This window comes from Lithobates pipiens, unplaced genomic scaffold, assembly GCF_037356315.1.
Source record: "Lithobates pipiens isolate NorthernLeopardFrog02 unplaced genomic scaffold, aLitPip1_a1.2 Scaffold_27, whole genome shotgun sequence".
In the NCBI taxonomy this organism is placed as follows: Eukaryota; Metazoa; Chordata; class Amphibia; order Anura; family Ranidae; genus Lithobates; species Lithobates pipiens.
In genome coordinates this window covers 29522879-29536841 of record NW_027507788.1, presented here as the reverse complement: position 1 = coordinate 29536841, position 13963 = coordinate 29522879, and the positions used below count along the sequence as shown (strand labels likewise).

Below are 13963 nucleotides of genomic sequence, written 5' to 3'. Positions count from 1 at the left end.
GGACATAAATTATACATTTAATTTCTTGACTACCTCTTGCACTTTTGAAGACCCAGGAGCACCAGGACAATGGAAACATCCACAAAATTACCTCATTTTGAAAAGCAAACACCCCAAAGCATTATCAATGAGACATTATCAGTCTTTTGAACATGTCATTTTTTTTCCTACAAGTTTTTGGAAAACGTGGAAAGAAAGTGAAAACTTTTTTTTTTTTTTTTAACATAAAGTTGTCCATGTATAAGATTTTTCTAACACATAGCATGTACATAGCAAAAATTACACCCCAAAATTCATTCTGCTACTTCTATGGCGATACCACATCTGGGAGACTTTTACACAGCCTCACCACATACAGAGGCCTAACATGCAGGGAGCATCATCAGGTATTCTAGGGGCATAAATTCCAAATCTAATTTTCCACCTATTACACTTTTGTGAGGCACTGATGGGCACTATAGTGGCATGGATGTGGCACAGATGAGAACTGATGTGGCATGTATGAGTACAGAGGGGCACGGATGAGCACCGATATGGCATGGATGCTCATCCGAGCACTTTGGTAAAGCTCACCTTTGTGTACGGCTGAGTGCACGCTATCTTCACTCTGTCCCATTTCTTCTCAGCTGTCGCCTTCACCAGTTTGTCTGGCCCGAACATCCTTGTGCGATTCAGGTTGGTTCCACTTTTGCTCTCACTTGGTGACATGAATGAGGACATTCCCAGGATCACCTGCTCAGAAAGTTAGTGTTACTGCACATTCCGATATTCTCCATGATGTATATTGTTGTGGGGCTTTTTTGCCTACATTAGCCGTGAAGAAGGGGAATTCATATAACTCCCAAACTTGTTAGATATCAACTTTTTACAAAAGGTTTTTACTTAATTTGAGCGTCTGACTGACCTATCCCAATGGCACCCCGTTATCCGCTGTACTTCAAGTTTTCATACAACACAAATTCACTATCTGTTGACTGGTTCACCACCTCTACTGGAAGTCTGTTCCAAGCATCAACTACTCATTTGGTAAAATAATACTTTCTAATATTAGCTTTGAAACTTTTCTCCAGCTAGATTGAGGTAATGTCCTTGATCTTGGCTTCATGTTGAAAACCTTACCTTCCTCCTGATTGGGATCCCTCCAGTAATGACTAAAGATAAATATATAGGAATCAGGACCTCCTCCTTCAAGAACTAAAGCTAGAGGAATGAGGACCTCCTTCCTCTTGCTGTTGACCCCTCTAGTGATATAAAGATCTATATATAGAGGAATCAGGACCTCGTTCTCCTGATGGTGATCCCTTTAGCGATATAAATATCTATAAAGAGGAAACAGGACATCCTTTCTCCTGCTGGTGATTCTCCTAGTGATATAAATATTAGGGATGCACTGAAATTTCAGCGGCTGAAAAAACCTGCCAAAAATAGTGTTTTCGGGCAAATTGGCGAAAGGAAAATATTGCCGATAATGGAGCCGAAAATGGGATGGGGCCCCGCCCCTGGTGCCTCCCACTGCCAGGTGTCATCCTGGCTCGCTCCAATCCTCCCTCCGTCCTCTCCTCCCTCCCACAGAGCGTCGATCTCTGTGTGTCACGGAGATGAATTGCATGGGCCGCAGTAACAATGTCCCGCCTCTTGTGACAGACAGCACACTGATCCAGTGTTGGGACATTGAATCAGCGTGACGTGATCACAGGAGGTGGGTTGTTACTGCAGCCTGTGCAATTCAACTCCGTGACACACGGAGATCAACGCTCTGATCCGGGCACAGTTAGGCTGCATGATGGGTACTGGTGAGGCTGCATCCACAGACACAGGCAGGCTGCATACAAAAGGGCACAGGCAGGCTGCGTCTGACAGGCACTGGTGAGGCTGCATTGATCTCTTGTATCATGTCCCCAGTCTCTGACCGTCTCCTGTACTATGTCTGCAGTCTCTGACCGTCTCCTGTATCAGATGGTAGAGACTAGGGACATGATACAAGAGATGGTTAGAGACTACAGACTGCATTTTTCTTGAGCTTTTCTTGAACTAAAGGTGGCAATAATGACCAACAATAAATTCATATTAATTTAAGTTGATATTATTTAAAAAGTCGAATATATATATAATACAATTGTATATAAAAATATAAATATTTTTTAAAAACTTTCATTTTTGGTTTTTGGCCTAGTGCATCCTTCAATTTTGGTTTCGGCATCAAAATTTCCATTCGGTGCACCCCTAATAAATATCTATATAGGCAAATCAGGACCTTGTTCTCCTGCTGGTGACCCCCTCTAGTTATGCACCCCAGAATTTTAGGGAGAATCTAAATATGACAAAATACTAAAAGCAGCAAAAAAAAAAAAAAAAAAAGACACCTTTCCCCACCCTATACAAAACTACAGAAGTCCAAATTTCCACCATAATATAACTCACCTCATACTCCTGTTCACTCACAGAAGTCGAATGGCCAACCAAAACCTCCACAAAGGCAGAGCCTTCATTTCCTATGTCAATACTGTGGATTTGCTCTTCCTTTTCAAGCTACACACAGACGAGAAAGCATGAGACAACTTAATTATCAAATATATGAAATTACATGTTCGTTTTAGACTCGAAATGGAGAAAACAATTTGGCCTGACTGTCCCTGGCCCACCCCTTCCATTTGTTGGATTTCAGAATCACATGTGGGTATTACCTAGGGTGGTCTACATGCAAATGCCACCTGCCTAGGAACGCCCACTCCTCCAGACTGACATCTACCCATGTTTGCTCCTCCCAAGAGCCAACTAATGGATTGCATCAGGGCTGAGGGCTCATGAGAGGAGTACTGAGGCAGGGTGATATGTTTTCAGGAAGCTATGTACAGCGCCCTCACCCTACCAATCCCTCCTACTAGCCATAATCTGCTTGCATTGCCCAGAGAAGCACAGACATCTGGCAATGATCTCCCTGGGTCTGAAATAGAGTATGTAATGAAAACAAAAAATATTTTATTCAAAAATTTAATTTACATGAAGTTCTGAGTTTAATGACGCTGGTTGAATTTTCTGTGAGCCCAGACTGTCATGGACAAGCCCTGCAACCACCTGAGGGTGCTTCACCCTTTTGGCATGGGCTTACAATGCAATATTGCAGAGCAGTGGAAGCACAGGTGTGCCAGGTGTGCCTGGACACATCCTAATTACCCCGTGTGGTGCAGATACCCTGTTTAGACCCCTGTTTTTTTTTTTTTATCAAAGCCCCCTAACAGGGCTCCTAAAAGAATTGTAAAAAAATAAAATTGAAAAAAAATACTAAAGAAATAAAATAATAAAAATAAAACCTATTGACACCGTCCACTGCCCTACTGACATTGCCATACTGGGACACTCATATGTGTTTGAGCTTTGGGGTACACACCCTAATGCAATAGGCTTTTCACACCTATGAGTGGAAGTATGAGACACCGCTCGCCCAGGCTGATCAAAGTAGGTGTATGTAAGGGCCTAAGCCAGCGCTGCTCCACTGACCATGCCTCCTGGCACATTTCAGTGACACAACTCACCCTGTCCACCAGGGCTTAGTCTTAGGGGCTCATGACCTCTATAACTAAGCCCTGGGGGGCGGAGCGAAACACATCAAGGGGCGTAGTCAGTGGAGCTTCGTTGGCTGAGGCCATTTCTTACACCTACTTCGATCAGGTCGGGCGATCAGCATCTCATACTTCCACTATTGACACCTCTGGATGAATGAAACTTGATACCGGGCTCCCCTGTTCCTGAATCCCAGCGGGAAAGCACATTGCACTTCTAGCTTAGAGCGGCACCCTAAGCTTTTACAGATTGCAGAGTAGTGTTGACTTCATAACGTAGTGTAGTATTGAAGATCGCCCATTAATGATATCTGATGAAGAGGAAGAGGACTTTTTTTTTATAGACTCACTGGGGTTGATTTACTAAAACTGAAAAATGCTAAATCTGGTGCAGCTCTGCATAGAAACCAATCAGTTTCCATGTTTTTTTTTTTGTCTAAGCTTAAACAAGCAGAAGTTAGAAGCTGATTGGCTACCATGTGTAGCTGCAACATATTTTGCACTCTCCACTTTTAGCAAATGAAAAACTAATTTTCTTTCAAAATATTATTCAGGTTCAACAAGCTGTATGTTCCCCTTAGACCCCTTTCACACTGAGGCACTTTGCAGGCGCTACAGCGCTAAAAATAGTGCCTGCAAAGAGCCTCTCCTGTGTCTCCAGTGTGAAAGCCCCAAGGGCTTTCACACTGGAGCGGTGCGCTGGCAGGATGCTTGAAAAAAGTCCTGCTAGCAGCATCTTTGGAACAGTGAAGGAGTGGTGTGTATAACGCTCCTCCACCCTTCCTGCCCATTGAAATCAACGGGGCAGCGCGACTATACCGCCGGCAAAGCGCTGCTGCAGCTGCGCTTTGTGGGTGGTTTTAACCCTTTTTCGGCCACTAGCGGGGGGTTAAAAGCCCCCCGCTAGCAGCCAAATACCTCCGCAAATATGAGGGTTACCGCCGACGCTGCCCCCGCCCCAGTGTGAAAGGGGCCTTATGCACTGCTGCCCTTCTTAGAATATCTCTACTATACTCAGGTTATGGTGTTATAGACCCTGACATTGCAAAGGCATTGGTCCCCACCCTACCACCTTATAGGTTATAGGCATTGATATATGTTTTGTCATTTCTTTTATTCATAAAACCAAGCGTGTTGTACTCTTGATATTTTGTACCCTTATCTATAGGACTTGTATCTTTACCGATGTTATAAAGAATTTATTAAAAGAAAAAAAAAAAGAGAGAGGACCTCGGGACATCACATGACCCATTACTACTTGAATGGGTCCATTTTCTAAAAACAAGTAAGTGCAGAAGGATTGTGCGGTGAAACCTTTTGCTTAAATCCTTCCAACTTTTCAGTTTGTTTCTCACCTGCAGAATGACGGAGATCTGCTTCTCCCCAACTTGTTTGGCTTTCCACTTGCGATATGTGTCTGGTTTTAGCAAGTTCTCTGCTGTATGAGTCTAAAATGCAGAAAGAATCAAAAAATTTTACTTTGCTATTCTTGGGGAAAAAAAAAAAAAAGATTATTTTAGCATTGTTTAATAAGTGTGTTTTGCTTAGAGCATCTTGGATTTCCAAGGGTTACATGTGTCAGTGATCACCTGGATCTTTTTTACAAATGATGGTTGTTGCTGAGACTGCGATTTAGGGGAGGGGGGGTGTCCACTTTAAATCTCCAAATTTACATTTCAGAAGGATACTCACGGTGTCTGCACTGCTGCAGGAGACCACGTGCTTCAGTTTGATCTCAGGCATTGTCCGGTGATATCGGCTCTCCCACAGAACACCGAATACGGCTTCAGCTGCACAGAGAATGCGCTCCGCCTCCCAATCCACCTGGCTGTGTCAACGGGTGACAATGCATACCAACTGCAACACACAATACAAAGGAGTAAAGGATCAACCCTAAACTGTATATTACATTTCCTTACAGCATTTGCTACTTTTTTTTATTTTTTTATTCCAGTCTAAAGAACTAAAGGGGCTTTCAAGAAAAGCATTTGAAAGCTGAACTCCTGCCGTCCCTTGTACCGGATCCTCTCCTGAACTGAAATGGCTTACTCGGATTTCACTGCACACTGTGAGCTTCTCACAATGTGCATTAGAAGTTACAGCAAGTCAGATAGAACCCACCCCATTTCCTGGCTGGAAAATGACCCCCCCCCCCCCCCCCGCCTCTTTCATTCATTGGATTTTAGTTCTTTCAATCATGGAGGTTCAACATTACATGTGGAGGTCAGCCAGGATGGTCCGCATGCAAAGGGATCTCCCACTCCTCCAGGCTGACAACCACCCATCAAGGTATTTTGACATTGGCACAACTCCTCCCAAGAGCCAGCCTTCTGCTTACATCAGGGTTGAGGGCTTTTGAGCTGTGATGTTTTCAGGAAGCTAGGTAGGTAGAGTACCCTGCCAGGGCTCTTCCAGCCATGATCTGCCTGCATTTCACAGAGAAGCACAGAGACCTTGTGATGACATCACTGGGTCTAACAAAAGGTATGTAATGAAACAGAAAAGGCGATATGTAATGTGTAGCGCAAGCAATGTTTTTGTTTATAGGTGACCCCTTATGTGTGCATTTATGTTCATCACGTCTCCAGCTCTGCATGCATGCCCCAGTAAGATTGCTATGAACACGGTGCCTGAGGGAAGATCCTCGAACCAAGTCAAAGGATATGAATATCCGCTTTACCGGAGTGTTATGAAAGCTCATCTGGTCTGATTTGCCACCTGCTCACCATCCTTGGAGCAAAGGGTATTACCTAGAGCTGCACGATTCTGGCAAAAATGAGAAGCACAATTTTTTTTTTTTGCTTAGAATAAAGATCACAGTGGGATAATTTTACTGTTTCGTTTTTTTTGTGTTTTTTTACAAAAAAAAATTTTGCGAAAATACAGTGTGACATAAAATATTGCAACTGCCATTTTATTTTTTAGGGTCTCTGCTAAAAAACAGCTGAGCAAGCAGAGAACTCTGCACTTGTTACATAAATTAATCGGGGAAATGCTGCATAGAGATTGTGAGGGGGGTCGAATTGAGATTGCGATTTTTTTTTTTTTTTTTAACGATTAATCGTGCAGCTCCAGTATTAGCCACAAGCAATTCAGCTTGTGCAAGCTGGTAAGCACTCATCTTATGTGCAGAAGCGAACACATACATAAGTCGCACCCGCATATGAAAAGGGTGTTCAAACCACACATGTGAGGTATCGCCGCGATCATTAGAGCGAGAGCAATAATTCTAGCACTAGATCTCCTCTGTAACTCAACCTTAAGAAGGCAGTGACAGCTGAGGAATTCTTAGCCCATTGTATTGGTGGCTGTTGTCCGGGTAACTATGTCATGAAGTCGGGGTGACAGCTGATGGCGTCTCTTGTGTTGAAGTCGGGATGATCCAGACACCTCTGGCTGACGTTTCCACGGTCATCTGTGTGCCTTTTCGGGTCGGAGATTGGGATCTGCTCATCCATATATTCCAGGTGACACAAACAGGAGAATTACACGTGCTCAGCGTCATATCCAGTTTGTCTTTGGGAAATAGACATATGAGTGCTGCCAGCATTGCTGCAGAGGTTGAAGGGGTGGGGGGGTCAGCCTGTCAGTGCTCAGACCATACGCCACACATTGCATCAAATTGGTCTGCATGGCTGTCGTCCCAGAAGGAAGCCTCTTCTAAAGATGATGCACAAGAAAGCCCGAAAAACAGTTTGCTGAAGACAAGCAGACTAAGGACATGGATTACTGGAACCATGTCCTGTGGTCTGATGAGACAAGATAAACTTATTTGGTTCAGATGGTGACAAGCGTGTGTGGCAGCAACCAGGTGAGGAGTATAAAGACAAGTGTGTCTTGCCTACAGTCAAGCATGGTGGTGGGAGTGTCATGGTCTGGGGCTGCATGAGTGCTGCTGGCACTGGGGAGCTACAGATCATTGAGGGAACCATGAATGCCAACTGTACTGTGACATACTGAAGCCGAGCATGATCCCCTCCCTTCAGAGACTGGGCCGCAGGGCAGTATTCCATGATAACCACCCCAAACACACCTCCAAGATGACCACTGCCTTGCTAAAGAAGCTGAGGGTAAAGGTGATGGACTGGCCAAGCATGTCTCCAGACCTAAACCCTATTGAGCATCTGTGGGGCATCATCAAAAGGAAGGTGGAGGAGCACAAGGTCTCTAACACCCACCATCTCTGTGATGTCATCATGGAGGAGTAGAAGAGGACTCCAGTGGCAACCTGTGAAGCTCTGGTGAACTCCATGCCCAAGAGGGTTAAGGCAGAACTGGAAAATAATGGTGGCCACACAAAATATTAACACTCTGGGCCCAATTTGGACATTTTCACTTAGGGGTGTACTCACTTTTGTTACCAGAAGTTTAGACATTAATGGCTGTGTGTTGAGCTATTTTGAGGGGACAGCAAATTTACACTGTTATACAAGCTGTACACTCACTACTTTACATTGTAGACAAGTAACGCAGTGCCGTATCGCTAAAAGTAGCCTGGTCATGAAGGGGAGGGGGAGTTATACCTTCTGGAGGTTAAGTGGATAACCTTAACCACTTACCTACCGGGCACTTTCACCCCCTTCCTGCCCAAGCCAATTTTCAGCTTTCAGAGCTCTCACACTGTGAATGGCAATTGCGCGGTCATACAAAACTCTACCCGTATGACATTTTTATTAAAAAAATTCCCCACAAATAGAGCTTTCTTTTGGTGGTATGTAATCACCTCTGGGTTTTTTAATTTTTTGCTAAACACAAAAAAAGACTGAAAATTTGGGAAAAAAAAACAAAAAAAAAAACAACAAACTCATAGTTTGCAAACAGATTATTTTCCTCCTTCACTGATAGGTGACAACGATGGGCACTGATAAAGAGACATTGATTGACAGCACTGATCGGGAGGTACTGATAGGTGGCGCTGATGAGCACTGAAGAAGAGACACTGATTGGCAGCACTGACAGGACTGCTTTGATAATCAGTGTCGCTGTCCCTTTAACACGAACTAGTTATCGACTTGGATTGTGTTGACACCTGTGATCAGCTGTCATTGGACACAGCAGATCACATGGTAAAGGGGCACTGAGATTGGCCCTTTACCCTGATTGTGATTGCTGAGTCCGAAGGACTTATCACATGAGCGCGGCACCTGGGAAGCACAGGAGGATGTGAATAGCTGCCCTCCCAGCAAAGTAAGCCTGTGCTGTAGCCATCATTCGGCTACAGCACAGGAGGGCTACAGGTTAACATGCGACTTTACATTGCAGTCCATGGCACTCAAGTCGCATCTAAGTAGTGCAGGAAACCATTTTTTAAGTTGCATAAATTTGCACGACTTCCTTTATAATCAATGAGCTCCGACTTGTCCTGCAGCTGTACGTGTCCCGAGTCGCATAAGCACGCACTGAGCGCTTATAGTCCAAAAAAGGAAAATAAGCTCCCCCCCTCTGCCAGCGCATACAGGAGCAGCAGCGTTTTGGCATAACAAAATTTCCTGATGCATCTAAATGCGCATTAACACCGGGCGCATCCAGCGCTTGAGCGTTATTAATTAATTTCAACTGCCATAATAAATCACTATTCTGGCCAATGAAATGAATTAGTGCCCAAGCGATTAACACCAGGCCTCAACGCGTTTCCAAGCATCAAACACCAGGAGGAGACGCCCCATTTGTGTGTGCGCGATGTCTGAGGAGGAGACGCCCCATTTGTGTGTGTGCGCGACGTCTGAGGAGGAGACCCCGCCCTGTGTGCGCGACGTCTGAGGAGGAGACCCCGCCCTGTGTGCGCGACGTCTGAGGAGGAGACCCCCCCTGTGTGCGCGACGTCTGGAGGAGGAGACCCCCCCTGTGTGCGCGACGTCTGAGGAGGAGACCCCCCCTGTGTGCGCGACGTCTGGAGGAGGAGACCCCCCCTGTGTGCGCGACGTCTGGAGGAGGAGACCCCCCCTGTGTGCGCGACGTCTGGAGGAGGAGACCCCCCCCCGTGTGCGCGACGTCTGGAGGAGGAGACCCCCCCGTGCGCGCGACGTCTGAGGAGGAGACCCCCCCGTGTGCGCGACGTCTGAGGAGGAGACCCCCCCTGTGTGCGCGACGTCTGAGGAGGAGACCCCCCCTGTGTGCGCGACATCTGAGGAGGAGACCCCCCCTGTGCGCAACGTCTGAGAAGACCCCCCCCCCTGTGCGCGACGTCTGAGGAGGAGACCCCCCCTGTGTGCTCGACGTCTGAGGAGGAGACCCCCCCCCCCTGTGTGCGCGACGTCTGAGGAGGAGACCCCCCCTGTGTGCGCGACGTCTGAGGAGGAGACCCCCCCTGTGTGCGCCAAGTATGAGGAGAAGACGCCCCCCCCCGTGCGCGACGTCTGAGGAGAAGACGCCCCCCCCTGTGTGCGCGATGTCTGAGGAGGAGACGCCCCCCCTGTGTGCGCGACGTCTGAGGAGAAGACGCCCCCCCCCTGTGTGCGCGATGTCTGAGGAGGAGACGCCCCCCCCCCTGTGTGCGCGACGTCTGGAGGAGGAGACCCCCCCCCCCGTGTGCGCGACGTCTGGAGGAGGAGACCCCCCCCGTGTGCGCGACGTCTGAGGAGGAGACCCCCCGTGCGCGCGACGTCTGAGGAGGAGACCCCCCCGTGTGCGCGACGTCTGAGGAGGAGACCCCCCCCGTGTGCGCGACGTCTGAGGAGGAGACCCCCCCCGTGTGCGCGACGTCTGAGGAGGAGACCCCCCCTGTGTGCGCGACGTCTGAGGAGGAGACCCCCCCTGTGTGCGCGACGTCTGAGGAGGAGACCCCCCCTGTGTGCGCGACATCTGAGGAGGAGACCCCCCCTGTGCGCGACGTCTGAGGAGAAGACCCCCCCCCTGTGCGCGACGTCTGAGGAGGAGACCCCCCCTGTGTGCTCGACGTCTGAGGAGGAGACCCCCCCCCTGTGTGCGCGACGTCTGAGGAGGAGACCCCCCCTGTGTGCGCGACGTCTGAGGAGGAGACCCCCCCTGTGTGCGCCAAGTCTGAGGAGAAGACGCCCCCCCCCGTGCGCGACGTCTGAGGAGAAGACGCCCCCCCCCCCCCCCTGTGTGCGCGATGTCTGAGGAGGAGACACCCCCCCCTGTGTGCGCGACGTCTGAGGAGAAGACGCCCCCCCCCCCCCTGTGTGCGCAATGTCTGAGGAGGAGACGCCCCCCCCTGTGTGCGCGACGTCTGAGGAGGAGACGCTCCCCCCATTGTGCGCGACGTCTGAGGAGGAGACGCCCCCCCTGTGTGCGCGACGTCTGAGGAGGAGACGCCCCCCCTGTGTGCGCGAAGTCTGAGGAGGAGACACCCCCCCTGTGTGCGCGACGTCTGAGGAGACACCCCCCGTGTGCGCGCCAAGTCTGAGGAGAAGACGCCCCCCCCCGTGCGCGACGTCTGAGGAGAAGACGCCCCCCCCCCCCTGTGTGCACGATGTCTGAGGAGGAGACACCCCCCCCTGTGTGCGCGACGTCTGAGGAGAAGACGCCCCCCCCCCTGTGTGCGCAATGTCTGAGGAGGAGACGCCCCCCCCTGTGTGCGCGACGTCTGAGGAGGAGACGCTCCCCCCCATTGTGCGCGACGTCTGAGGAGGAGACGCCCCCCCTGTGTGCGCGACGTCTGAGGAGGAGACGCCCCCCCTGTGTGCGCGAAGTCTGAGGAGGAGACACCCCCCCTGTGTGCGCGACGTCTGAGGAGACACCCCCCGTGTGCGCGACGTCTGAGGAGGAGACACCCCCCGTGTGCGCGACGTCTGAGGAGGAGACACCCCCCGTGTGCGCGACGTCTGAGGAGGAGACACCCCCCCGTGTGCGCGACGTCTGAGGAGGAGACACCCCCCGTGTGCGCGACGTCTGAGGAGGAGACACCCCCCCGTGTGCGCGACGTCTGAGGAGGAGACACCCCCCCGTGTGCGCGACGTCTGAGGAGGAGACACCCCCCCGTGTGCGCGACGTCTGAGGAGGAGACACCCCCCCGTGTGCGCGACGTCTGAGGAGGAGACACCCCCCCCCCGTGTGCGCGACGTCTGAGGAGGAGACACCCCCCCCGTGTGCACGACGTCTGAGGAGGAGACACCCCCCCGTGTGCACGACGTCTGAGGAGGAGACACCCCCCCGTGTGCGCGACGTCTGAGGAGGAGACACCCCCCCGTGTGCGCGACGTCTGAGGAGGAGACACCCCCCCCGTGTGCGCGACGTCTGAGGAGGAGACGCCCCCCCCCCGTGTGCGCAACGTCTGAGGATGAGGATTTTGGGAATCTCTGCAAAAGCATGCATTTTTTTTGGGGTGTTCATGAAAGGCGCGATAAACGTGGCTTGACCGCCATTCATTGTTAAGGCGGCACAAACGCAACACGCAGACATATCAAAAAACGCACAACGTACCCATGGGTGCAGAACTCACGAAGCTCAACACCCAAAAAAAAAGGAACCTGAGCTACTTTGGTGCGTTTAGTGTGCATTAAAGCGGACGGGCTGCGTGTTGCGTTTGTGACACGCTGTGAACATCGCCATAAAGTCCTATTTAGCAAATAATAAAAAATAAAGGCGTTCTGATCATGTGTGGGGTATCAGTATTCCCTCCCACCCCCACCATAAGGCTGTATGGAATCAGCACAGGGAATGTCCATAAGAGCCAGAGGACAGGTCCGGGCAGCCCTCCTCTATATACACTGTGTGAGGGAGGGTCACACTTCAGTCATGCTCCGCTCCTCTAAACCCCTTAGACAGGTCCTCTTTATTAACACCCTCTCCTCACACCACACACACCGGAACATACCATCCGTACACGTTTCCCGGGAAGATGCCGCGAACAAACCTCCCGCCCCGGAAGTGATCCCTAGTGCGCACAGGAAGCCACGGCCGCCATGTTAAGGCACCCGGAAGTTGCTAAGGAAAGGTGCCTTTTTTTTTTTTTTTTCGGAAGCCTTTTTTGTCCACCCTGTGTCAGCAGCCGCAGTTGGCGCCATGTTTGTACTCCTATGTGTACTCCTAAACTATGTGAGAGAAAGAATGTGTGTGCGCATTGCAGTGTAAAGAGACAGAAAGTAAAACGTTATAAGCACCAAACATGGTGTTTGATGCATTAAAAAAAATATATATTACATTTTTTTTGGTCATTACATTCACATTAATATATTATTATTAGTGGTAGTATTATAATTACATTAACCACTTCAATACTGGACACTTTTACCCCCTTCCATCCCAGGCCAATATTCAGCCTTCCTCGCTCTCACTCTTTGAATGACAATTGCGCGGTCATGCTACATTGTACCCATAGGAATCGTGTATCATTTTATTTTCACACAAATAGAGCTTTATTTTGGTGATATGTAATCACCACTGGATTTTTTATTTTTTGCAAAACAAATTAAAAAAGACCAAAAATAAATAAAACATTTTCATAGTTTGTAATAAAATTTAGCAATCGGGTAATTTTTCTTCTTCACTGATGGGCACTGATAGACGGCACGGATGAGGTGTAACTGATGGGCGGCACTGATGGGCACTGATAGGTGGCACTGATAGGCTGCACCGATGGGTACTGATAGGCTGCACTTGTGGGCACTGATGAGGCGTCACTGATAGGTGTCACTGATGGGTGTCACTGATAGGCTGCACCAGTGGGCACTGATGAGCAATGATAGGTTGTACTTATGGGCACTGATAGATGGCACTGATGGGCACTAATAGGCTGCACTGGTAGGCACTGATGAGGCAGGATTGATCGTTGTACCGATAGGCAGCACTAATGAGCACTGATAGGTGGCACTGATGGTCACTGATAGACTCTGTTAGGCAGCACTGATGGGCACTGGTAGGTGGCACTGATAGGCTACACTGATAGGCATTGATTGGCAGCACTGATGGGCACTGATTAGCACTAATTGGCAGCACTGTTGGGACTGCACTGATAATCAGGACACTGATCAGTGCCCTAAATATCAATGCCAATGTCCCTGTAACACAAACCGGTTATCTCCTCTCCTCTCCTCGTCCTCGTCCTCATCCTCGTCAGTGTGAGGAAAGAAAGCCTATATGAGGCTTGTGTTTACTTCTGTGATCAGCTGTCATTGGACACAGCTGAGCACATGGTAAAGAGCCGCTGTGATTGGCCATTTAGCCCGATCTGTGATTAGCTGAGTCCGATGGACTCATCGATCACAGAGTGAGCTGCTATGGGGGGCGCGTAGACAACGCATTGATGGGAGCATGTCCATTGACACCCTCTCAGCAAAGTAAGCCCTCGCTGTAGCCGTCTTTCGGCTATAGCACATGCGTGAAGTGGTTAACCACTTCAGCCCCGGAAGGTTTTACCCCCTTCATGACCAAGCCATTTTTTGTGATAAGGCACTGGGTTAATTTAACTGGCAATTGCACAGTGGTACCCGAATAAAATTTAT

At 49.3% G+C, this 13963-nt stretch overlaps 1 protein-coding gene across 1 annotated transcript in view; it reads right to left on the bottom strand.

The window, feature by feature from the left end:
* Positions 1 to 12440, bottom strand: part of XRCC1 (X-ray repair cross complementing 1) — a 50944-nt gene extending 38504 nt beyond the window's left edge. Inside the window, exons 1-5 of the mRNA XM_077456701.1 lie at positions 12337 to 12440; positions 5253 to 5417; positions 4916 to 5008; positions 2422 to 2529; positions 574 to 732 (exon numbers count right to left, since the gene is read on the bottom strand). Coding sequence (XP_077312827.1) covers positions 574 to 732; positions 2422 to 2529; positions 4916 to 5008; positions 5253 to 5303 — 411 coding nt within the window. The 5' untranslated portion in view covers positions 5304 to 5417; positions 12337 to 12440. The remainder of the gene's footprint in view (positions 1 to 573; positions 733 to 2421; positions 2530 to 4915; positions 5009 to 5252; positions 5418 to 12336) is intronic.
* Positions 12441 to 13963: the final 1523 nt, after the last annotated feature.